The 25,354-nt window shown below is 49.5% G+C and overlaps 1 protein-coding gene across 2 annotated transcripts in view; it reads right to left on the bottom strand.

The window, feature by feature from the left end:
* Nucleotides 1-16,857, bottom strand: part of HIPK2 (homeodomain interacting protein kinase 2) — a 138,709-nt gene extending 121,852 nt beyond the window's left edge. The window contains exon 1 of one of the 2 annotated variants that reach the window (XM_061371918.1): nucleotides 16,602-16,857. In XM_061371918.1, the coding sequence (XP_061227902.1) occupies nucleotides 16,602-16,620 (19 nt within the window). In that variant the 5' untranslated portion in view covers nucleotides 16,621-16,857. Of the gene's footprint in view, nucleotides 1-14,944; nucleotides 15,067-16,601 lie in introns of those variants that run through there. The other variant, XM_061371920.1, reaches the window with a different exon arrangement.
* Between the last annotated feature and the right edge of the window lie 8,497 nt (nucleotides 16,858-25,354).

Below are 25,354 nucleotides of genomic sequence, written 5' to 3'. Positions count from 1 at the left end.
GTGTTTTAAGCAGTGATAGGACTCTGAAAGAAATTAAAGCATCCAATGTGGAAGTGACCCTATGTGAATGCAACAAGAGTTGTTGCAATAAATAAACCAGGATTACAGTCACAGACACACAAACAGGAATGAACGGTGCGCCTCAGCCTGCTGTGACTACCTGTGTGCTGAGCAGCTCACCCACTCCAGCAGTGCGAGGAGCCCAGCATCCCTCTGAGGGACACCAGATAAAAGGGATCCCTGTGCAGAGAGCAAGCATGGGGAGGAGGGGATCCAGGCATGACAGAGGCCCACAGCAGTGGGTACACGGCCTTTAGGAGCTCAGCACAGGGGCAGTGTTATCTGCTACCAGCCGCAAGCTGAGCTGCAATAGAAGCAGTGACCAGGCCACGGCAAGACTATAGGGATGAACATAAGTAACCAGACATATGGAGACCAGCTGAGCCGCATGCAGAACAGGCCAATTACTGCAACAACTTCTTTGGGCATCCGGTGAAAACCACAGAGGTCAGAACCACCAGCCATGATTAATCACATTTACAGTTTAAAACCCGACCAAATCCGACACTTCTGTTGGGACCAAGGAGTTCAGCTGCAGGTTCCTGGCCCTGCTGGGAAGGCAGAGGCTGCCCAGCCCCTTGGCTCCCCTCCTGGCAGGCTGTCACAGCTCAAGAAGGGTGACACTCAGCAGCAACACTCAGTTCCCTTCAGTTTCCTCTAAGCCTTCAAATTAAGGCTTACATGGGGCTTAAGGGCAGCCCGTCCCAACACGGGGTTGGATTTCACAGCTCTTGTGTACTGCTGGGTTGCCACCTCAAACTGAAAAGAGGACAAGCGCCTCAGAGGCAGCCTCACGGGCAGCCCATCCACCTGGATACCACGAGCAGGAGACAGGGAGCTCCTGCCCTTGCACCCAGCGCTACATCTCTAGTGAGCAAGGTAGGAGGGCTGAGGCCACCAGGAGAGGCTGCTGCTTCCCTTGCCCCGGTTAGCCAAATAACTTCCAATATCTGCCTTTCAGCAAGCATTTCATGGTAACCACAGAGTATTCTACCTATGTGACCATGCCTGCACTCTTCCTCCCCTGTGTGCTTGCTGACCCCTCAGGGCTCACCCTCAGCCTCAGGATGACCTGTGCTTTCCAGCATTCAGATCCCACAGTAAGTGAGCATGTTTTTGATATGTGGCATGCTACTTCCTTGGCCACAAATGCCTCAGGTGGGCTGGTCATCTTCAACCAAGCATGACAAAACATGACAGGGCTGTGTTGGGAAAGGGGAGGAAGATGATAAGAGGCTGCCAGGAACAAGAGAAAGGACACAGACTACACAGGGAGAGTAAAAGCCCCATTCCCTTACCAAGCCCTGCAATAACAAGAGCGTGAGATGGACAGGAGTACCAGCTGCCACGAAACCGAAATGAAAAACTATTACCTGCAACTTACTCCAGCGATGCCAAGTGACAGAAACACATTTCCTAGCTCACCCCCAGCGCTGCCACAAGCATCTGTTCTACTGCGCCTGATATCAAAAGCACTGGGCTTCCCTGCCTGAAATTCTGCCCTACCCTGTCATTCACTCACATCCCATCTTCTTCCCTCGCACACTATTTCCTACAGGCAACAGCTTTTTGGCAGGAGTCTCGGTATCTGTTTGTGACAGGGCATAGCAAGGGAAAGCAGACATCTCCTTGTAAAGCATCCTCTTCCTGAAACCCCTTCAACCCTTCCTGGCTGAGAGGAAATGCAGGGATTGATAATGACTCAAGTGCTCCTTTGGGAAACAGCAATGATTTTGGAGGAACACAAAATAACTTTTAAGCCAAGCCCAGTACTACAGAGGGGAACTTCACATCTGTAGCTCAAGTTTGCAGCTGAGCAAGAACAAAACCAAGGCTCAGGCACCTACTTGCAGGGATGCTGAAAAAGATACGGGTACTTTACTGAGATGGTCTCACCTACAACAGATAGGTTCTGAGTGACACAGTGAACTCATCTAAATGGATACAGATTCCCCATGGGATATTTCATTTGCTTACAGATGCCAGCTGCATCACAAGACCAGGTCAAGACTTAAATAACTGAGGATTTAGGACCCAAGACACATTAGTAGAGCTGCAGAGTTACCCAAGAACTGGTTCAGTAGGGCCACCAAAACCTGGGACTGTGAGAGAAGTGTCGAAGATGTTAGCCACGTAGTTGTTCTGGGTCAGGATGGAGATGAGCTGGTAGATGAGGATTACGGACCGCTTCCTGTCAGAATGTCTTGGATGATATTTTCCCCAAGCTTAGATTTCTAGTAACCCTTTTGTTCAGTCTGAAAAGAGTCACATTGCTGCAAGAAATCTCTCCCTGCCTTTTACAGGCAGAGTGGCAGTGTCCCCTCCTGAACACACTGTGATTTACAGCCTTCCATACTCACACTGGCAACACAACCCCTTACGCAGAGACTGCAGACAATACTCTTGCCAACACATACGCTGTCACAGCATCGCTCCACATAAACACCCTGCATTCACCTTGTTTATATTTGCTCCTGTACAGGCTGCAGCAGCTCACAAACACGCAGAAAGCCTAATTTATATTTATAATAAATCTTCCTTCTGCATCCCCCGCAGTGGAAAAGAGCCCTGGTATAAATGCAGTTTGCTGAGAGAACAGTGTAATAGCTCTAAGGAGAAACAGGCCCACCTTGCCTTCTGTAGATAAAGGAGATGAAGCCATAAACACATTTGCACGCTCCTACACATTCCTACAAACATGGAAAGAATCTGCCAACATGGAAAGAGTCCGACATATACATACATACATACATGTACTCTTCCACCTGTATTCTCACACACATAGAGCTCAGTATCTACAGCATCTACCATCCCTTCTGACTCGCACATGCTTTCAGGCAGCACAGGCATTTGGAAGGTGCACTTTCATTATCAAGGTGCCCTCAGCCTCAGATAAGCAATGAGAAAACAACACTGTAAGAGAAGTACTGTCACCATCAATGGGATATACCTTGTCAGGCAGCACAGCTATTTTAAAATGGGGTTTACATCGTGTTCCTTATCCCCACTTGCTAAATACATACACATTCTGACGTTGAGAGAATGCAGGGGGGGAATGCAGTGGGAAGGCAGGTGCTTTCTGTGCCACTGATAGCACTAAAAGAGGAATTCATAATTTTGTAATTGTAGTTATGACTAAATGTGATCCCCACTTGCTTTGTGTGCACATGCCTTGGAGGAGTTATGAGGTCTTGGGTTTCTCCAGGGTTTCCACAAACTGGCTGTAACCAAGAGTCATCCTTTTGTTTTAATCTGTCTTCAGAGACAAGGATGTGACCTCTCTTCTCTCTGCGAAGGACCTCACCGCAGCTTCCCTTGACCCCATCGCTCCAAAACCTGACTGTGGAGCGTGTTCCCTGCAGGAGAACACCATCAGCCTGCTCAGAAACTGGGATTAGCATGCCAGGCTGGCACTGTGCTGGGGAAACACACCCAACCAATCCTCTGGCTCCCAATAAGCTTCTGTGAAGGCAAACTAACTATTAATTCATGTCAAGGTGTTCTGTGCTCATGTACCTTCTGAGTAACTTCAATATGCGATGGCACTGCAGGGTCCGAATGACTCGCACGATTTTTTCTACATGCCAGCTTCTCTCCCATCCTAGCAGCATGAGGCTGGACCAAAACCTCTTCACTCAACATGGCCACCAAGCCTGCCAACAGCCCACTAAGATGTCAGAAAGCTCCTGTGCACTGATGCACTGGCACCTGGAGGCTAAGCATCATCTGATCTCAGGGCTGCTCCACTGCTGATCCAGAGCTCATCCTGTGGCATGTCACCAAATTCCCATAATAGAAAGAGTCTGTTACCTACCCCCCTAACATATTGCACTGCTAAAACTAGCCGCCACGTTGCCTATTACTGCTCTTTTCAGATGCTGCCCCTGCACTCCTTCCCACAGCACTGGAGTGCCTAAGAGTGGGATGAAAACTCTTGGTCAGTTGTTAAGGTGCACAGAGCATCACCAGAGATTTGCCATGCTAGAGAAACCCCTGCTTCAGGTATTCTAAAGCCTAGACCATTTAACTCCCTATAAATTCTGCCACAACAGGGAAGTTAAAGACTGCAAGCACATACAGAGTTAAAAGTCTATCTAAGAGGGTTTTCTTGGATTTTTTCCTCCAGATTTTGAAGTTAGTCATCTAAATAGGGAAGTAGCAGTGATGGCCAGAAATTACCACTATCTGGAGGCAAAACAGAGACCTGCTGAAAATCCTTGCCAAACTATTTGGAATATAACAACATTAAATGCTGCACAGGAGAAAATAAAACCCCATGCACTTCAGCTGGATGTTCTTCACCTCTGGCCTCATGTTTTATGCAAAGAGATAGCCTTCCTATCAATGTAAGCATCGAGCAACATGGACGCTCATCCTTCTGCAATCCTGCCGCTGTCAGCTCCTGTTGGCAGGACAGCCTAAAGCCAAAGAACCATGCAGATAGTCACAAACCAGGACCCCAACCCACTGCCAGAACAGCTCTTTCAGAAACATTACTGTGAAAAGCTAACAGACCACCTCTGCCATGACCACTCTCTAGGTAGGGTGCAGCACTGTCTAAAGATCATACTTCTGCTGATATCCTTCTTTTGGTACTGCTCTGTCTTCTCTCCATGCCAGCTCAAGCTGTGGCATCCTTTCTCAAATACAGGTTGTGAGCTCTCTGAGGCAATGCTAAGCCACATTTGCCCACCTTTTGGAAAATCTGCAGCACAGAGGTTCTTGACTTGCTGGTAGTGGCTACCAGTAATTCATAATCAAAATAAAAGTGAAGCTGTACCAAGGGATTGTTGTGCCTCCAAGTTTTCTCCAGACTTGATTACTCTCAGGAGACACAGGAGAGATATGACTGAGATGAAAAATAAATCTCAGCCTACTTGGTTTACACACAGACCATCAAAAATAACATGTCTGTATTGTTCTGACCTCCAGGTCTCTTTTTTTCCTTTGCCTTTTCCTAACCTTTAAAAGGCATGTAAGATAAACAGAGGAGAAACCAGGCAAACAATATCCTCGGAAGGGATGTAGGAATATAATCAAGCCCTTACACACACACAAACACCATAATTTATCTCTGCCTCCCCCTGTTTGATATTATCCTCTGTTCTAGTATCATAATCTGTTGCTATGGAAACAGCTATGATGTCACTATGAGAGGTTTATGGATGCCTTGAACAGGAAGGAAAGGTACATGATGATGGGAGAGAAAAAAGAAAACACCTACAAACAGCTGCTGAGCAGGAGATGTTCCAGGAATTGCAAGTGTTAACAGCGAAAAGATAAATACATTGACAGTGCTGGCGCTGCTGCAGACAAGAGCAGAATATAAACCATGTTTTAAAAATAAAGAATGCTTACAAATTTTGCCTACAAGTAAAAATATTCTGGGAAAGCTAAAGGAGCTTCCTGAGGGAAAAAAAACAACAAACTTTCTTTGAAATGTTCTGCAAGTTTTCTGAGACTGGATATTTCCTGAGCCTTGCTGCTGGAGTCCAAGTCTCCATCAGCTCACTCAATCATCTGCTGCAATATTCCCTCCAGAAGTGTTAGGGTAACACCCCACCAGTGCAGTTAACACTTAGGGATCTTGCTGGCTATCCACCATCCTGCGTTCCTTGATAATCTCTAACTTGAAAATAAAAGTCATGTATGTCTTCAGACAAAAATAAACACAGTCATAGAATCAAAGAATCATTTAGGATGGAAAAATCCTTCAAGATCATTGAGTCCAACTATTAACCTCGTACTACCAAATCCACCACTAAACCCTGTTCCTAAATATCACATCTACACATGTTTTAAACGCCTCCAGGAATGGTGATTCCACCACTTTCCTGGGTAGCCAGTGCTTGACAACCCTTTCGGTGAAGAAATTTTTCCCAATATCCAATCCAAACCTCCCTTAGTGCAACATGAGGCCATTTCCTCTTATCCTATCGCTTGTTACCTGGGAGAAGAGACTGACAGCTTCCTCACTACAACCTCCTTTCAGGTAGTTGTAGAGAGCGTAAGGTGCCCCCTGAGCCTTCTATCTAGACTAAAAAAACCCAGATCCCTCAGCCACTCCTCATTAGACTTGTGCTCCGGACCCAGCTTCATTGCCCTTCTTTGGACACCTTAATGTCATTCTTGCAGTGAGGGGCTTAAAACTGAACACAGTTTCGGAGATGCAACCTCACCAGTGCTCAGTACAGGAAGATGGTCACTGCCCTGGCCCTGCTGGCCACACTACTGCTGATACAGCCCAGGATGCTGTTGACCTTCTCAGCTGCCCGGGCACACACAGGCTGGCTCATGTTCAGCATCCCCAGGTCCTTTCCCATCTAGCAGATTTCCAGACACTTCCCCAGTCCTGTAGCACTGCAGAACCCAAGTGGAGGACCCAGCACTGAGCCTTGTTGAATCTCATGCAACTGGCTCCTGCTCATCAATCCAGCCTGTCCAGATCCCTCTGCAGAGCTTTCCTACTCTCCAGCAGAACATTTCCGAACAACATTTCTGCCCAACTTACAACAAACTTACTGAGGGTGCACTCAATCATAGAATCATAAAACAGTTAAGGTTGGAAAGGACCTTAAGATCATCTAGTTCCAACCCCCCTGCCATGGGCAGGGACACCTCACACGAAACCATGCCATCCAAGGCTCTGTCCAAGCTGGCCTTGAACACTGCCAGGGATGGAGAATTCACAGCCTCCCTGGGCAACCTATTCCAGTGCCTCACGACCCTAACAGGAAAGAACTTCTTCCTTATATCCAATCTAAACTTCCCCTGTTGAAATTTTAACCCGTTACCCCTTGTCCTATCACTACAGTCCCTAATGAAGAGTCCCTCCCTAGCATCCCTATAGGCCCCCTTCAGATACTGGAAGGCTGCTATGAGGTCTCCACGCAGCCTTCTCTTCTTCAGGCTGAACATCCCCAATTTTTTCAGCCTATCTTCATATGGGAGGTGCTCCAGTCCCCTCATCATCCTCGTGGCCCTCCTCTGGACTTGTTCCAACAGTTCCGCGTCCCCTTGTACTGATCATTCTTAAAGTTCTTAAACAGAACTGTCCCCAGCACTGAGAACTGGGGAAGACCGCTTGTGACTGGCTCCCAGCTCGAGTTAACTGCACTCACCACAACTCTTTAGGTCTGCCATCCACCCTGTTTTTCACCCAGTGAAGACTCCACCTATCCAGGTCATTAGCAGACAGTTTCTCCAGGAGAAGGCTGTGAGAAACAGTGTCAAAGGCTTTACTAAAGTCTAGTGAGAAAACATGCACAGCCTTTCCCCCATCCACTACGTGGGTCACCTTGTCATAGAAGGAGATCAGGTTGGCCAAGCAGGACCTGCCTTTCATAAACCTATGCTGACTGGGCCTGATCACCTGGTTGTCCTGTATGTGTTATGTGACGGCACTCGAAGTGATTTGCTCCATAGCCCTCCTCAGCACCAAGGTCAGACTGAGAGGCTTGCAGTCCCCCAGATTCTTCTGGCCCTTCTTGTAGATGGCCAGCATATTCGCTAACCTTCATTTCACTGGGACCTGTCCTGGTTAGCCGGGACTGCTGGTAAATGATGGAAACTGGCTCAGTGAACACTTCCACCAGCTCCCTGAGCCCCCTCCTTACTTCTCCAAGAATGGAAAACTCTATTACTTCATGACTGCTATACCCAAGAGGACCTCCAACCACCATATCACCCACAAGTCCTTCTCTGTTCACAAACAACAGGTCCAGCGGGGCGCCTTCCCTAGTTGGCTCACTCACCAGCTGTGTCAGGAAGTTATCTTCCACACACTCCAGGCACCTCCTAGACTGTTTCCTCTCTGCTGTTTCCTCTCTCTGCAGAGAGGCAATGAAACTGGATCACATCCAGTAGCAAATAAACACCCTGGCCCCAAACTGTAAGCGAAAAAGAGCTTTTCTTGCTCTCCTCACCCAAGAGAAAAACCATAATCTTGTATAGACTGACTGCCAAATATACTGACATACCTGACCTGCTACTAGAAAGAACAGTATGCGGAACCTCATACACTCAAAATGCACCCAGCCTTCAGGCCACTCGCATCCATGTGTGGCACGATGCACATACTGCTCTCACCCTCGGGCTCAGGTGCTGATGACTCTGCCTCCACGTTCATACTTGTTTTTGTCACCTGGTCTGTTGGTGAGAGCAGGGCAGACACATGGGCAGAGAGAGTGGGACAGTTACATGTGCCCTGAAAGACATGTGCACACAACAGGAAAATTCATCATGCGGGGCATTAATTTTGCCTCTGGTCTCAGCCCCAACCAGGGAATCCCCAGGCAGACTCTCCTCCCACCTATAAGCATTATGATATAGGTGGTATCTCTTATCCTCCCCCATCTTCCATTCCAAAAATGTTAGAAGCAAAGAAGCAACTGCAGGGAAAAAAAACTGGTAGAGACTGAAGTCAGTAAAGGCAGCTGCAAACACAGTCCAAGCCAGGATCTTCACCTAGCTTTCTGGTTTTTCCAGCCCTGGCTCCAGTTACAGTCACTTGCCCTTCTCTTCCTTCTCCACCTGTCATCCTCTTCTCTCTTCTTCCCAATCTGTTGCCTTACTTTTCAAACCTTCAGCCCATCCTTCCCTTTGCCGAACAACCCCCAGTCACAAATATTTTGGAAAACCCACAAATTGTTCTCTCCCCAAACAGCCCAGCTGGTTTATATTATCCACCTTCCCATGATTTCTTCTACATAAAAAGCAAATCTTTTGGAATGGGAACTATCTACCCCTTCACATTAATGTCATACCTATTGCAGTAAGGTCCTGCTTTTGTTTGGCACTGGTGCTACTATAGCAAATACATTGTTCTTAGGAATACTTCAAAAGCATCAAAGGAGAGTAAAAGAACAGGAGGCGTGAAAACCATGCCAAGTGTTTCCTGTTTCTTTCAGTTTCTTTTATATTTTAAGGGCAAGGTTCCGTTCCTGGTTTTTTATTAAATAATTTCTTTTCTTATGTGCTTTCCATTTGGGACTGCCCAGTAGAAAACAAAGCTGATCTTGGTGAAGAAAGAGACTGTGCTTTTTTAAATTGGCCGGTGACACCAAGCAGGAAAGGTCTGCAAGGTCAGCGGAATTAGATTAGAATTCAAAACAATTCCAAAAATTTGGAATTCAAACAGGACAAATACAAAAATCATACATTTAGGTAGGAAAGGCTAACTCCGCATATACAGGATAGAAAATGGCTCATGAGGCATCAAGCTCCTTGGACAGAATATGGGAACGTTACAAGCTACATACGTATGAATGTCACGGTGCAAAAGTTAAACCACACAGGAGCACTGTCTGTAAGAGCTGAAGAAATACTTCTGCTCTATTCGGCCAGCACAAGACCCTGAGTACAGCACTGCTCTAGCAGTGCCATTCCAGAGAGAGGTGGACTACCTAAAGGGAGTGCAGAGAACTAGAAAGATGGTTAAAGCTGAAGGAACAAGAGACAGGAGAAAGAGCTGAAGGATGCATTTGAGGTAAGATGTAGCCTAAGGAACACAAAGCCAAGGCCAGAGATGACGAAGAGGAAGAAATCGTTTTCCCATACCCACTGTGCATACAACAAGGAATCTCAGCAAGCAAAGCACAGGAGTAACAGGGGAGGTAAAATCTTTTCAGTGACAAAGTGAAGGGCAGAAATGACAGCCTGTGCAGGCTATGGACCCTCCCTCCATACACGAGGAATAAGCTGGACAAGTGCATTGGGAAACACACTACACAAGCATGCATTTAGTATAGTACATCCTGGTTTGAAACACTTTTTGAAGTCTTCCTATGCCCACTTCCTATGATTTCAATTACTTTGGTGAGAGGTAAGTTTCTTTGGCATTTCAGTATAGCCCATAGACCACAATAAACCTGTCAGTGTTTAGGACCAGAGATGTTAGCCTGCAGGGTACCACTGTATAACACTGTTGTTCCAGGTCTTTCTAATGCCTTTAAGGATTAAAGGTTATAATGAACAGGGAAGACAGCTGCCCTTCTGAGTTTCTCAAGTATCTCTGGCAAATACCACTTCCTTGCTGGGTGACCTTTCCTGTTATCCAGGGTAGGAGGTATAAGTGATTGCTCTTACTTCATCCTTCCACAGACAGATGTCAACACAGGCTCACCTGGAAGGTGAGCAAGACAGAGAATACAGTGTGAATAAAGAGTGAGCTTCAGCTTCTCCAAGCAAATGCCCCACGCAGTAGGAAATACTGAAGAAAATCAAGGAAGCAAAACTATGCCACCCTTCACCCAGCATGAAACTCACTCTCCCTCCAGAATGCAACGCAGACAGGCTAATGCTCACTGCAAGGACATGGTGCTTCCCCCCTACATAGCTCCCCAGGTTTCTGTGGCACTGTTGCTGATCTACGCTATGGCCCCTGAAAACAGAATCAAGCCCAGTAGCAGCTGGAAGAGCTCACAAATCGAGGATGCTTGCCTCCCACCAGCTTTTTTGTACCCCCTTGCAAATAAATAGAAGACTTCCTTGGCATCATTCTGTCAGTAGCTTGATCAGACAGCCGCTCTCTATATAGCACCTTCAACACACAGAGTGAATAAACACACACTATTACAGCTTATTATTACTGCCATTAAATAAATAAATTCGAATGGTACAGCTTTTTCATTCTTTCAGCCCTGAGTCCAGACTCTTTGAAGTATTTTGAGATGCTGTGATGCCTCTGCCAGCCTATGAAGACAGGGTTTGCTCCTCTGCTCACATGTGCGGGGATGTCTTAAGATTGATTTCTACCACCAAAATTACTCAGCTCAGAAGGCTACCTGAATTCAAAGGTGGTCCCAAAACACATGCACTTGTGCTTTGCAGAGGAAGGACCTCAGTTGCTAGAGTGGCCAAATGAGGGAGGATTCAGGTGTAATGGGGGAAGCAGTAACATGCCTCTATTCCTCCCCCACAACAAACAGACAAATTGCTAAATGCCCTATCTGGAGTGAAATTATCACCTAGGTTTATTTTCAAAACAAAAGCTGAACTCTGTACTGCTAGGGGGAACAGTTTCAAAAGAGAAGGCCTCCTGTTAAACACTAGGGTATGTAAATAGCTGAAGAAACAACCTTTTCTGTAAACAGTGTTTAATTCTTGCTTCTCCCCCAGTTTGTTTCTTATCTCCCAGTTTACCTTCCAAAAGCAAGAAAAAGCCCTATAAATAATATTTCACCTTCAAAGGGCAGAGATTTCACAGTGAAGGGTGAGGAAACAACCTCATTTTTATACATGGACTGATTAAGCTATAGAGGCCATGAATCAGAAAGGTACTTCAGCACGTGGCCAGCTTTAAAGACAAACAATTCTAATGAAGTCAGCAGCACTGCCTGTAAGCTTAAATTTAGGTACAGACCTTAAAATATCTTCTTAAATTGGGATCAGAGAGGAAAAGGGTGGAACTTTCAAAAACGTCCAGTCTCAGCCTACCCATCCTCTACAGGCACAGGGGTGGGGAAACCATAACAGCTGTCAGCCCACCACTGAACGTATTTAAAGCTCCTCTTCTTGGCCGTCTCACTCAAAGGTACACACCATCCTCAACTCATTGATTCAACTCCTGCACCTAAGAGAAGTGGTCTAGTGTGCCACATCATACTGGTGTCTCAGCCTAGTCAGAGCAGAAGGTGGCTGAACCTGCCCTTCACCTGGACATCTGGCAGGCCTGCTCTCACACCATCACCCAGGACCCCCTTGGTGAGGCTCACAACCAGGACAGGGATTTACCTCCATGTCAGGTCACCAATCCTTTCATGATCTCACTTGCCAGAACTTTCCTCCCCTTGACCAAATTTTCACACACTTTTACATACTATTGCTGTGATGTGGCCAAACCTGAGCCTTATTCATTTAGCCACTCAAGTACCTTATCTGCCTCCAAATAAATAGTCAAAGCTGACCTAAGTTCAAAACCCTCACAGGCATCAAGGAGGTCTCTGGGCTGTCCCCAGTCAGTAGAAGACCTACACAGATCAGGGTCTGCATAGCCAGCTCTTAGTCTGGAGGAAACCACATCCAGTGGTTTCAAAGCACCACTTGGAAATAGAAACCACTGGGTAAATGGGGAAACCAAGGCATAGGAAAAGGAAAATGAAGGAAAATGACTTCATCTTTTAGGTCAGCTGCGATTGTCCAGCTGAAGCCAAGAAGGCTTTCCCAACCTGCTAAGCCATGCAGAGGAACATGCTGCACAGAGTCTAAGGGCCAGCGGCTGTGGCAAGTAACTGTGCTTGCCTCTTTGTCCAAGTGAGTTGTCTGTCTGCTTGTCCCAGCAGCGCTCTTTCCTCTTCCGAAAATAAAACTGCATTTTTCACCCATTACATCTCAAACCCATTTAACTGCTAGGCACGGCAGCACGATAAGAACAATAATTATAACTGGAGGGGGCTTCCTGTTATCCTGGCTATAGCCATATCCCGAGCAAATAAAAACCTAGGCTTTTGGTCCCAGCACTGACTTTGCTTAAGTTCTGGTTATTAATTCATAAACAGGAAGAGCCTCCGAGTTATCATCTCCCTGCACAAACCTTGGGGCAAAGACCTTTACTCTGCCTCAGTGGTGCCGCCTCCCCAGTGAGAAAGTTTAATGGTCTCTAATGAAATGTGAGGACGCATTCAAAACCCAGCAGGGCTGGCCTGTTCCTGGCGTTAAATGGAATCGCATTCGCGACGCGTCCGGGGTTGGATTTTCTGGCTTCCCAGCCCCTCGTGTGACAAGGACAGTATGCAGGCAGGTCCCTGCCTGCGCCAAGCTACAGCAGCAGCACCAGTGGCAAGGTGCAATTTACAAATATTACCCATTAATTCCATAAGCCACCCACATAGAAAACTACCAACGCGGCTGCTAAAAATACACTGTGAGTTGAAACAAAGTTGTCAGAAATAAGCAAGAAGCAAAGCAAAGAAGAACAAAACCAAAACAGAGGTAATCACTGTTTAGAAAATAAAGGTTAAGGCATAAAAACACCACTTTTTACCCAATTCTGAAGGATGCTAGGTACAAGGCACACAGGAAATCATTGGACACCTATCCAGGGCAGAAAACTACCCACAGCCCAGGCACTGGTGATGTCTAGCATTGAGCCCTCTTAAAATGGGGTCTCCCCTGGTCCATAGGGTTTGGCTCTGTTCTCTGCCCAGGAAGAAATGTCACATGACGAGCGCACCAATGGTGATCTTGCACAGCAAGGGCAACACTGCCCAGAGGAGAGTCCAAAGAAGCAGATTCTCACCTGCCTGAGATCATTTACCTCCTGTGAAGCTGCTACAGCTGTCCCTATTGAAGCCTTGCGGCTGGTGTTCAGCAGGACAGCAGCCATCAGTTTGCCCCAACTCTGGAGCAGAGGCCATGCAGGATCATACCTGACGAGGCCTCCTTTGAAGCACAACACACTTCCCCATACAGCTCACAATCAAGACTAAAATCCAGGTCAAACATTGCGTGGAGGTTTTACTTCTGGTTTATTTAACTTGGTAGGGTTTTACGTCCTTTATTCTACTGCTCAGCTCTGCAACACCCGGAAACAACTAAGAAAAACCCAGCAGAAAAGAAGATGACAGCAAAAACTGGATTCCTTAAACCAAATGGGAAAATTCCCCTTGCACAGTGTTTGGAGGGGAGGATCTCATACCAGGTTTTTATCAGGCCTCACCTATTAATATCAGGTGAGGCACAGCTCTGCTTCCCAGAACCAGTACTTAAGCCAGCTGCTCAGCACAGGCACACACCACCCTCACCTACATATCGAGAATGGTGGGTGACTCTGTGCATGCGCTCTATGTTATCACTCAAATTTTTACTGAAACCATTTCCTAAGGTCTCCAAGGTGTCACATTTCCTCCCGGGGCACCTCTTCTGTCAAAGAGCCTATGTTCTGAGATCGGTACGGTGGGATACTGTTTCACCTACCCTCGCCTGCCTTGGGGTGGTGGTGGTGGCCATGTGTGTGTGCCACCCGAGACCGCTCGGTTAAGAGCAGGAGCAGCAGAGAAGGGACTGCCGGTGGCCGCTGTACTGATCCAGCCCCTCGGCTCCTGCCCTCTCCCCAGTGGCCTGGCAGTACCTGATGCTCCAGAGCAGGCTTACACACCAGACAGGTCGTGGATGGCAGTCCTTGGCTCCTTCCAAGGAGGAAACCGCATCCCCTGCGATAAGTTTTTATCTATGCACTGCGATATTGCAGAGAATTCTAAGGACCTCTCACGGCAACTAGGAGGCGAAAAACATTCATTAACCCCTCCTCCACCTCCCTCGAAGCAATCCAGCAGCAATTTAACCCGCAAACATACTGCAACACAAAACAGATAAAACAATCCCTATCAGGCTTTGTGCTACCCACTGGCTCTTGCCATTTGGATTATTCACCTACTTTAAGGCTTGAGGCATGCTGCAGAGCCTGGCTGCGGACACTCCTGTATCGGCTGCCGGGAATTTGTTTTTACGGGTTGCTTTTCAGGGATTTTTTTTCCCCCCATCTGCTCTCTTTTTCCAGTCAGGCAGAAGCACGGGCGCCGCTGAAGTTCGGATGCTCTGAGGAACCGCTAAACTTCCACCGCACGCACGCTTCGGTGCGGCACCGCCGCCACCTCCCCGGGAGGAAGCCCGCGCCCTGCCCGCCCCGGCTGCGGCCGAGGCCTCCGCTCCTCTCGCTTCCCTTCCCTGCCCGGCTCCGGGGAGGCGGCCGTGCCGGCGGCGCGCCGGGAAGGGGAGCGCGGCCGGGCTGACCGCAGGCCCCGCGCCTCCCTCCGCCGCCGGCCGCTGAGGAGCCGCCGGGCGCCGCCGCGGGGCACCGCTCCGCCCCACAAAACCACCCCACCTCCCGCCCAGGGGATGCGGCCCGCCGAGGAGCGAACTTCAGAGCGATCGCCGCATTACCCACCCTGCCAGCGGCGTTCGCTCGGGAGGGGCTGGGCAGGCTCCGCGGCGGGCCGTGTGATGCCGGGCAGGCCTCACCGGCCCGCCGGTAGCCCCGTGCCGTATGGTGTGGGGGGGATAAACACAGGCCCGGCCCGGCGGGGAGCCGCGGCAGGGGCCGGGCAGGTACTCGCTGGGGCTGCGGGCCCCCGCCGAGGCCGGGGGAGAGCGGCGAGGCGGCTGCCTCCCCCTGCCCGCCGCGGGGCCCCTCAGCCGCCCGCTGCCGCTGGAGGCGCCGGGGGCGGCCCGGGCGCCTTGTGGGGGGGCTGCCCGGGCCCGGGGGCCGAGGCCGCTGGGCGGCGCGGCCGGCAGAGGGCGCCGTCGGCGGACCGGCTCCGACTGGCACCACGGGCCCGCCGCGGCCCCTCCGCCGGCACCGACACCGGTCCGCCGTCGCGCAGGGCCCCGCTGCCACCCCCGCGGCTCTCCCTAGGCCTCCGGCGCCGCCGCCGCCTCCGGGCCCCGGCAGCACTGTGCTCGGCAGCGGCGAGGGCGGAGAGGGACGGCCGTCCTCCCTCTGCTGCCGAAAACGCTCCTCTTTGTCTGCCTGCCTGCCTGCCTTTCGCGGGGTCCGAACTCTGCACCGGCGGCGAGCCCGGCACTGCCCAGAAATAACCCGGCGAGCCGGTAACTTTACACCGCCCGCCGGGCGCACTCCTCTCGGGCACTGCAGCCCGGGCTCGATTTTCTCCTCAGATAAGTTTTACCGACCTCGCCATAGAGACAGAAAAGTACCTTGTCCCGTCCGCCCCCCCCATCCCCCGCTCCCCACCGGGCGCCGGGGTCTCCGGTGCCGCGGACCGACCGACGGGTCCCTGGGCGGGATAAAGCGCCGGGTGGGTGGATGTCCCTCCGGTTTATGTAACGCTCCCCGGCCAGCGCCGAGCCGGGAGGAGTGACGGGGGAGGATAAATGCATCGCGAAGGGATTTAAATTAACCTTGATATCATTTCATGTATATAGATATAGATACACACATATATATTTTAACAGCCAAACTGAAATAAGCACCCATCTAACGTACATACACACCTTTTATTTTTTTTTTTTAACCTGAAAAAAACTAAGTTGGGGCACTTGGGCTCCTCGCCGCAGCCTGGGCTGGGCTGAAGAAGCCGAAGGGGCTGACAGGCGGCTGCCGGTAGCTCCGTTCCCCGCCACCGCTGCCCGTGGGCTCTCCGCACCCCGGAGGAGAGCCCCGGCGGAGCGAACTCCAAGGAAACCGGCTAAAGGAGCGAGGTGGCCGGTCCTGGAAATGCGAACTGCAGCGAGGGGCAGGCAGGCACACACGCGCGCACACACACATACACACACACGAGCAGGGCAAGCTCCGTCCACCTCATTGTTCTGCTCGGCACCGGCACGGACTTCACCCACCGCCCCCCGCCCGGGACCGTGCGGCTGGGGGGAAGCACGGGGAGAACCGGGGGCAGACCCGCGTCTCGCCCCGCTCCCCACCGGTGTCCGGGCAGGGCGGGGGTGCCCTGCCGCCAGCCTCCCTGCAACAGCGCCGGGGGGACGGTGGACCACGGGCGGACGGGGAGCCCCGGTCGTGTTCTCCCCCTTCCTTCCTCCCCGGCGGGGCGAGGGGTGCCGGCAGGGCGGGCCGTGCCGGGGCTTACCTTCGTACATGGGGGCCATCGGTGCAAGGACGCCTGTTATTCATGGCAACGCCACCACGAACGACGCGAGATCGCAGCCCCCCAAACTCAACACACATCTGCCATCTTGAGCGGGTGTCTCTCGGCGGAGGCGAAGCTGCCGCCTGCCTTCTGCATCGCTGCCCACCTCAGCGCGGGGGGAGCCGGGCACATCCAGCCCCGCTGCCGGCCCTCCGACGCGGCCGGGGCGGGCGAGCGGGCGGGGGGCGGCGGCGCCGGGCCGGGCCGGGGCCGGGGCGAGGCGCGGCGCGGGGCCGGGCAGGGGCGGCGGGCGGCGGGGCCCCCCCGGCTCGGGACGGCAGCGCTGGGAAGGGAGGGAGGGAGGGAGGGAGGGAAGGAAGGAGAGAGGGAGGAAGGGAGGGAGGAAAGAAGGAGGGAGGGAAGGAGGGAAGGAGGGGGGCTGGCGCGGTGCCCCCGCTCTCAGCGCGGCATGGCTGCGTGTGCCGGGGCGCCTGCAAAAGTTGCACTGGGGGTGAGAGAAGGGGAGAGAGAGACGGAGGCAAAGAGAGGGAGACGGAGACCGAGACAGAGAGGAGGAAAAAAAAAGGGGGGGAGAAAAAAAAAAAAAGGCGAAGGGAGTTTGCAAATAATCAAGCGCCGATGGCACTGATCGCGGCTTCCCAGAAGGAGAGGGAGCTAGCGAGAGAAACCCTCTGCTGAGATTATGTGGGATCTTGTTTAACAACACATTTCAATCAGGAGAAAAAAGGAACAGTCAACAGAAGTTGGTGAAACACTTCTGTTCCCCCCCCCCCTTCTCTTTATAGAAAAGAGGGGAAGGGAAAAAAAACCTAAAAAAAATAAAGAGGCAGCTGATTGAAGCTTTGCAATTCACTGGCTGTGGGGATCATATAATTTGAGCTCATGTTTTACAATAGCATGGAAAATTCCTACTTCTCCCCCTCTCCCCAAATAAATCTTCTATTCCCTCAAGGCATTTCACAATCTGGTTCACTGACAAAAGTTCCAATTTACCCTTTTTTTTCTTTTTTTTTTTTCATTTAGCTTGCTTGCAGTGTAAATATTTAGCGGATGCATTTAAAATAAACATACGTTGTTGCTTTTAGGATTCGGGTTGTGTTTTTGTTTTTTGTTTGTTGGGTTTTGCAGAAAAGGAGCCACATCAAAGAAGTGTTTACTTACTGAGATTGACAGCCACTACTTCCCACCACCACCACCCCTTTTTAGTTGAAAAGATCCATCTCTCTGGCTGAGCTCTTGCGGTAGGAACACCAACTCGACCAGCGCTGGTTTTGTCAGTGCAGACAGGAAAGCTGTAGGTGAAGCCACATTACCCGGAGCCCCCTTGGCCCGTCAGGGGCTTTGCAAAGAAAGGTCAGTCGCCAGGTACATATTACACAGGTGAGGAAGCTGAAAACTCATGCAAAGCCTCTGGCAAAGGTGGAAACGGAACCTCAGGCTGTGATCCTGCATTAACTCCCGTCTGCATCTGCCTGCCTGGAGCTCCTTACAGGTGAGGAGTGTGGGACCAGGCTGGTGAAGATACATCCTCTTCGTGCCTGCTGTAACTGCTGATCCGAAAAACGTTGCCTCTTGATGCTGCTGGCGCCCGGCCAGACCTCTCCCACCACAGGATCCGATCGCAGCAGGACTCAGCACCCAGCCGCTACTGTCGATGTCTCAATGAGGAGGAGGAGGCAAGAGGTAACTTTTATTTGGGATTTCAGTGAGAGCCGAGTGCTCCCACCAGCCTGGCCCCTGGTGTCGGGGTACCCAGAGGATGCCTACGCTGGCAGATGAAAGCAGGCCAGGGAGCAAGCCATGCTGACCAGCTGATTGAGCAGGATGGCCATGCCTGTGCTGCAGAGGACAAGCCCCCAGGCTCCTGTGGGCCCCCTTGTTCGCAAGGTACTTTCAGTGTTTTCGTGACTGTTTTTTCCCCACTGAAAAATGCCTGAAGTGACAGAAGGGCTGTCTCACCACCCATTAGCATTCTGTTTACTGCATGAAGCTGAGGAGACGCGTTAAATGTGTCGGGGAGTGGCATGCAGGGCAGGTGGAGGTGGTTGAGGGTGCAGTCAGCTGGGATGGCACTGGAGGACTGTGTACAGCAGAGGGAGCAAAACCTGCTGCCATCTCGTCTCTGCTTCATTTTGACAGTGATCTCAAGACCAGCCACCACTGAATCTTGGAAAGAAATGGAGCTGCCTCCAGCTGGACCTCTGGGGAAGTCTAGGCCAGAACTGGAGGGCAAGTGGCATGCATGGCAGCAGGCACAGTATTTGAGTTTGCTTCTTGCCCCTCTTTTATTTAGCCATGGGAACCCTCAGGGTTTGGCTCTCGAAGCTGATAACCTCACGTTTTTCTGAAACAAGTTCTGGTCATTGTAATTCTGCACTGCTCTCTTCTTTTATGATGGAGGACATTATCTGCTTTCCAAGGCTACTGATGCTTCTGAGCCCAGCCTGCTTCCTTGCCCTTGGTCAGAGTGGCAGCCGTGGAGCCCTGTCTCAGAGCCACAGAGGAGATGTGGAAAAGTATTGGGGAAGAGCAAAGGACAAAACCAGAAGAGAGGAGCAGGCTGCTAAAGGAACTGGATTAGCTTCTTGTCATTGTATTTTGCTGCAGCATGGCTCCAGGGTAGCCACATCACCTTTCAGCTCTGCCACGGGGCAGGGGTACCAGCCTCTGCTGCATGAGGCTGCACCAGGGGTTTCCTCTGTGTTTCACCCTGAGCTACCCTGTAGCCCTTGGGTCTGTGCTAACTCCACATCCATCAATGCTAGCATGATGCAGGATCTTGACACATAAAGTAAACTCAGTCCTCATCTCTTTTGCTGGAAGAAAAGAGGAAGGGGTTGGTGGAAGGGTCTTCAGGATTCTGTGCAGCCTGGGCATGGAAGTGGTGCCTCTTGGCCCCATGGCTGGCGGGTGGAGCACAGAGGGTGAGGTGGGAGCAGCCAAACCTGTGCATGACATACTTACGCAAATGCTAAAGCTGCCCAGCTTCAAAGCACAGGTTATTCTGCCTCTTTTAGGGGCAAGGTGCTGAACTTGATGGACTACTTGGCTGGCCCAAGACAACAATTCCTGATTGCCTTTCAGGTTCAGTAACACCAAGGACACTGCAGATTCTCATCTGCTGGTAATGTGTGCAAAGAGAGGAAAATTAATGAGGATCATTCTGATCTTACATATTTTTTAATGTTGCTGCCAAAGAGATCACAGCACATTTGGTAAACAAAAACCAGCTCCAACAGGTCCTGACCTTGGCCCACGATGGCTGCTAAAACCTCGTGTAGTGAGGAAGCTGGTGGTGTGTGGGCCTGCAGAAGCAGCAGGGGTTTGCCCTGCCAGGCACAGCCTTCCTCCTCACACAGGGGCCTCGCTATCAGATTTTCCTTCAAAGTGGACTTGGGACACCTAATTGGAGCTGGGAGGTACAACCCGTTGCTGCACTTTTCTACCACTGTGCACAGATGGGGTGCACTCTGGAGGTGGCCCAGCTTTGAGCCTACAATCTCCTTTCCATTATCCCCCAAACTGAGCATCCATGCAAGGATGCTGCATCCCTGGTTATCTAGTCCCCTGGGCCAAGGCCAAAGCTGCTGTGTGAATGTGCCCATCACTGCCAAGCATCTGCAGCAAGGCAACAGCAGCCCCAGGGCAAGGCTGTTCTGTGGGAGAGATTGCGGTCCACTATTTGTATGCCTGAGACAGCAGGACATGTCGCTAAAACTGTGAATCCAGAGAGACTTTCCCACCCCAACAGACTACTTCTCTTTTGCCCCTTCACTCAGGAGAGGATGGCAAGACAGCACTGAAGAAGGAGACATTAATGTCTCATCTGATTCTACATTTCTCCATTTGCCTATTTGGGTCTACCATAAACATGCCCCTTGTCTGGGTGCAAGTACATGGCCTGCTCAGCCTTGTTGCAGAGCATCATGTGCCACTGAGGCAGCAGCATCCTCAGCTAAATCCACCGTGGCTTATGGACAGTGGTGCAAGACATTAAGCCAGGAAAAGGAGGGGTGGCTTTTTTAGGGGGGAGGTTCTCAAGGGGCTTGTTTCCATTTCTGACCCTCACATGCAAATCTTGGTGCTCCTGGGGATGTCACTTACTTCTCCAGAAAGGCACACAGTGTCTGGCATGTCTCAGGGGGCCTGTAGTAGCAACTCAACTGCAGTGGCAGTAGCAGGAGTAACTGTTTCTTGCTGGAAATGGTGAGAGATTGGGGTTATCTATCTTTCTTTTCTCTTGGAAATTAATACAGATTTTCAAGGTCAAGGTACCAGAAGGAGGGCAGGTGAGTTTTAAAACATAGTTGTTGAGGGTTGTGCAGTTTTAGGGGGGTTGCATGAATGGACATGAGGTGCCCTTTGCTCTCTCAGAGCCACAGATGCCATGGAGGCATCACCTCCTCTGCTGTCTGCTCTGGGCCCTGGTTGTGCCAAGAGCACACCTGTAGCAATGCCAGAAGTACCTGTTCCTGAGGTGCAATTTCTTCCTCTTTATCCCAAAGCGTACTGAGGAGGTTTGTGGCTCTTGGCTTTCTCGGTTCATTGTCCATCCACTGCAGTTTCTTCTTCAGAAAGATCAAGCCTAAAAAAACTGCATTACATTAAACAAAATAATAATCCAACCCCCAAAACCAAACAACAAAACAAAAAGACAGGAGAGAAAAGCTGTAAGCACACAAGGTGAGCGTGTCCCCTTCAGTGACAACCTTTGATACCTGTTTGCCTTCATGGAGGAGCTGGAAGGCAGGATGTTGTTAACAAGAGTCAGGCTCCTAATCTTTCACGTTAAGCAAAGCAAAATAGTTTTGTAAACACCAGGGGAAGGTTTCCCAGTGAAATACACACAGATGTTTTCTTTTTAAATGTAAATCAGTGCAGGAATGGACAGTTTAATTAAAAGCAAAATTATTAGGTAAATGCTGAGGGAATCTATTTGCTGGGCACACTCACATATTTTTACTGGTGAGTCAATTGCAGTTTTTAATTTCTTCCCTTCTAATACGATCAGCTCAGAGGCTAGCCACTGTGATGCAGAATACTTGGGAGAGGATTTTTCCATGGATAGCAGGAATGTCTGCTCTGTGTGCAAGTTGTGGGTGCCCAAGCAGCCAGCCATGGTATGTCCATTCCCAGCTTTCCATCTCTGCTAATCATTAGCAAACACTCACTATAGGCTGCCTCTGTGCCATCACCTGGAGAAAATCCTGGCACCTGTGACTTTGATTTTGGGTTGCTGCTACTGACTGAAATACTTGGGCTTACTGTTGGCTGGGATGCTAAGGGAAGGCGGTGACTATTAACTGGCTTTACACCCTGTCACTGCTCTGTTGCTAGACTCAGCTTCCTTTAGTACCACCCATCCCTCCACACACAACCCTGTTTGCAGGCATGTGTTTTTTCAGAAGCACCCCTGCCTCTTCCGTCCAGCCTGTGTCTTCCTCTTCAGCATGACAAATAATACAGACTGTCTCCTAAGAACGTCAGAAAACAGCCAGGATTGGGATCATTACTGCTTAATTTTTATGTTGTGAGTAAAGGCCCTTATCTTGGAATGCATATGGAAAATACACTGCATACTTGAGTGGGGTTGGGGACAAATGGCTCTGCCATAGCTGAAGTCCAAAATCAGACCACAGACGCATACAGCAAAATTACCCTGTGCACTAACAAGAGGGACTCTGTAAGAACACAGATAAGTTTTACTCAATGTGGACATCAGTGGCTTCCTTAGTGCAGCAGTGCAGTGCAAATGCCTCTTTCAGGGGGTAACAGTTGGATTTATAGTGCAGACATACAGAGGGATGAGATTTAATTCCTCCTTCATGGCTTCAATAAATTTACCCTGATTTAGACAGGTGTGTGGCAATGAGAAACAGGACAGACTCTGGTAAAATGCTTTGGGTACCACGGATGGAAGAAAGGTGTGGTGAAAGTGCACAGTCTGATGAGTGCCCTGGGGAAGGCAGAGATCTGGGTCACCTCCTCCATGCCTAGCACCACATCTGATCACATTTCTGAGCCTTCCTTCCCCATCTGGAGTAGCACTGCAATAAGTGCCCTAAAAATGACGTGGCCTCTTCATCTGAGGGGTTAAACACAATTTTCCATCATCAAACTTTTGTAGCTGGCTCAGGTATTGTTGCCAGGGTCTTGGATCCTTTTCTTTTTGTTATTAAAAAAGGAAACTTTGAAATATATATATATATATATATAAGTGCTTATCAGATAATGAAATTCTAGCTGTGGTTGTCTTTCAAACAACCAGGGCCATGATTTAATTGGAAGTAATTATAGTCTTTTCTGAAGTATAATTTTTAGGGTATTTTTTCCCCTGACACTTACAGCATGGAAATTAAAAATAAAGCAATGTCAGAATCATGAGATTTCAGTCTGTCTTCAAACAATAATGTGGGCTAGTGTCAGAGGTTTGTCCACGGCTGGAAGGAGGAAGGATTCACTGAAGAAAATCCTCCTGGTGGAAATGGCCAACAGCCCCTAGTTGTGCATTTTCTGTGCTCATAAATTCCGAGAGACTCCTGCTTTCCAGCACTCACTAGAAGCCCTCTACTTCCACTGCAGTGGGAAAGGGCACATCAGTGCCTAGTTCCTGAGAGCACCACATATGTGATGCAGGCTTTGTTAATTATTCCGCTGGTACAGCTGTAGTAAGAGACACACTTAGAGTAAGGGTAAAAAAAAAAACATTCTGCACAACAAAGATGAAATGTAGTCCATATAGCCTGCTGAAAACAACTCAGGGTATAGCAAAATTATATCCACATTTTCCCCCCCCTGCCCCCCAAATGTGTTCCCAAATTTCGAAAAAGAAATTTTTCAAATTATCTTCTTCTGAATTTTACCCTGATTTCACTCTGCAATTCCTCAACTTCCTTTGGTGAAACCAGCAGTGTGTCTCCTGAACTCCAGTTCACATATTCTGTCTTACCCACAGTGCCATTCCCAAGGGAGGAGCAATCTCCGCCTGCAAAAACCCAACCTTTTCGGTGGCCAGTGCCATCAACAGGGCCCGTGGGCAGAGCCTCAGCTGCCACCAGCCAGTGCAGCTCTACTGGTACCAGTGATTCTGTGATGCTCGCAAACAGATACACATCTCTAAATACAGCCACTGAGAAGGACAATTTGGCCCAGCCTTTTAAATCAGCTGCCCCAGACTCAGAATCATTCTGTAGGGATGCTTATGAGCATGTGAGGAGTCATCTTGCACTCTGAACCCTGTGCTTTTGGATCTGAAATGTTAGATTTAATGCCAACTTTAAATCTATTCCTGAACACTAGTCAAAGGGAAAGGATTATTTCACATAAAAAGGGCAGCACGTATGAAGAAAAAAAGTCACATGTATGAGCCAGGCTGTGATTATAGTGCTGTATAAAGTGCTGTAGAGGACTGTGTGGTCTGTTCTGCAAAGCATGTTGTTTTTTCAATGAGGCATTAGGTAAGGTCCCCTATCATTATAGACTCTATGAAGTTATTCACTGGCTAAGTTACAGGACAAATTCCTACTAGGCAGCACCTGCCCATCCCACCTCACATACTCCACCTTGCCACTCATCTTTATTTATACCTGTTTTCTGCATCTTAAAAAGATCTATTGCATGGCCTCACTGAAGCAGGACAGGTATATGGCTTCAGCAGCAATGGAAGTGACTTCCCTCTACCCTTCAGCCTTTGAAACAACCTTTTCAAAGAAAGGTATCAAGCGAGTAACATTATTTTATTATGCTAGGAGTTATGGTAAGGGAAACCAAATATACGGACTGAGGTTAAATTTTGGCCTTATAAGACAAACTCAGTGATTTTAAAGTAATAAAACCTCCTGTGGCAGTTTGCCAGAGCTGATCTTTCATACTTCAGGGATAAGTATGGATGTGCTGACAGGAGCCTTGTGGCTTCCAACCCGTGCACTGTTGAGAACCTCATGGTATTTTCTGGAAAGCAACTGCTTTTCCTAAAGTTAAGCATTTTTATCCCCCCTCCCCAAATGGCCAGAAAACTAGCAATGTTTCAAAGACAAGTTGTTGTGTTTACTACCATCGCTTTCAAGCTGTCAACAGGAAACACTTGAAATTGCAGGCAAAGCTTCCAAGAGAGCAGAGATGGAGATTCTCTTTGCTTAGGTTATATTTCCCAGTACCTTCCAGCAGTCATTCTCCTGCCTTTGCACTGCTCCCTCGCTCATCTGTGAGCCTGGAGAGCTGAGACCATGACTTGACCACCAATCTGCTCAGGGACTTTGTGTGTTTGCGTCAAGGAGCGCATGTGGTACACAACACAGCCCTGAGCTTGGCAGGACCTTCTTGGCCAGAGGTGGAAACCCCTTGTAATATTGACACATTTGACTATCTAATGATGGTCATCTTTTCAAGCCCAGATCTCTGTAAGAACCAAATCAGGTTTGCCCGTCACTCTCAGTGCTGTACCTTGCTGATTACCTGAAGCCTGTGACTACGGCTTTAAAAATTGTGCTGATGAGGTCTTGAGACCCTGCTGCCCACCCACTTCCATGCTGAGAGAGCTGAATAAATATTTACTGCTTCTCAAAATAACACCCAGCCGCACTCCTCCTCACTGCTGCAGAGTAGTTCACCTAATTGAAATAAGGATATAAGTAAACTGTTTGTCAAGGCAGTTTATTAGGAAAAGTATTGCTGTGTCAGGAGCTCCCTCACTGTGAGAGATGCTGTGTTGTCTCTCTTAATATTTAATGCCA

Source organism: Neopsephotus bourkii, unplaced genomic scaffold (assembly GCF_033783945.1).
Source record: "Neopsephotus bourkii isolate Nb327-2 ecotype Australia unplaced genomic scaffold, CSIRO-AGI_Nbou_v1 NB_1589, whole genome shotgun sequence".
In the NCBI taxonomy this organism is placed as follows: Eukaryota; Metazoa; Chordata; class Aves; order Psittaciformes; family Psittacidae; genus Neopsephotus; species Neopsephotus bourkii.
Note: the sequence above shows the minus strand (reverse complement) of the source record. Positions and strands in the feature narration are given on the sequence as shown.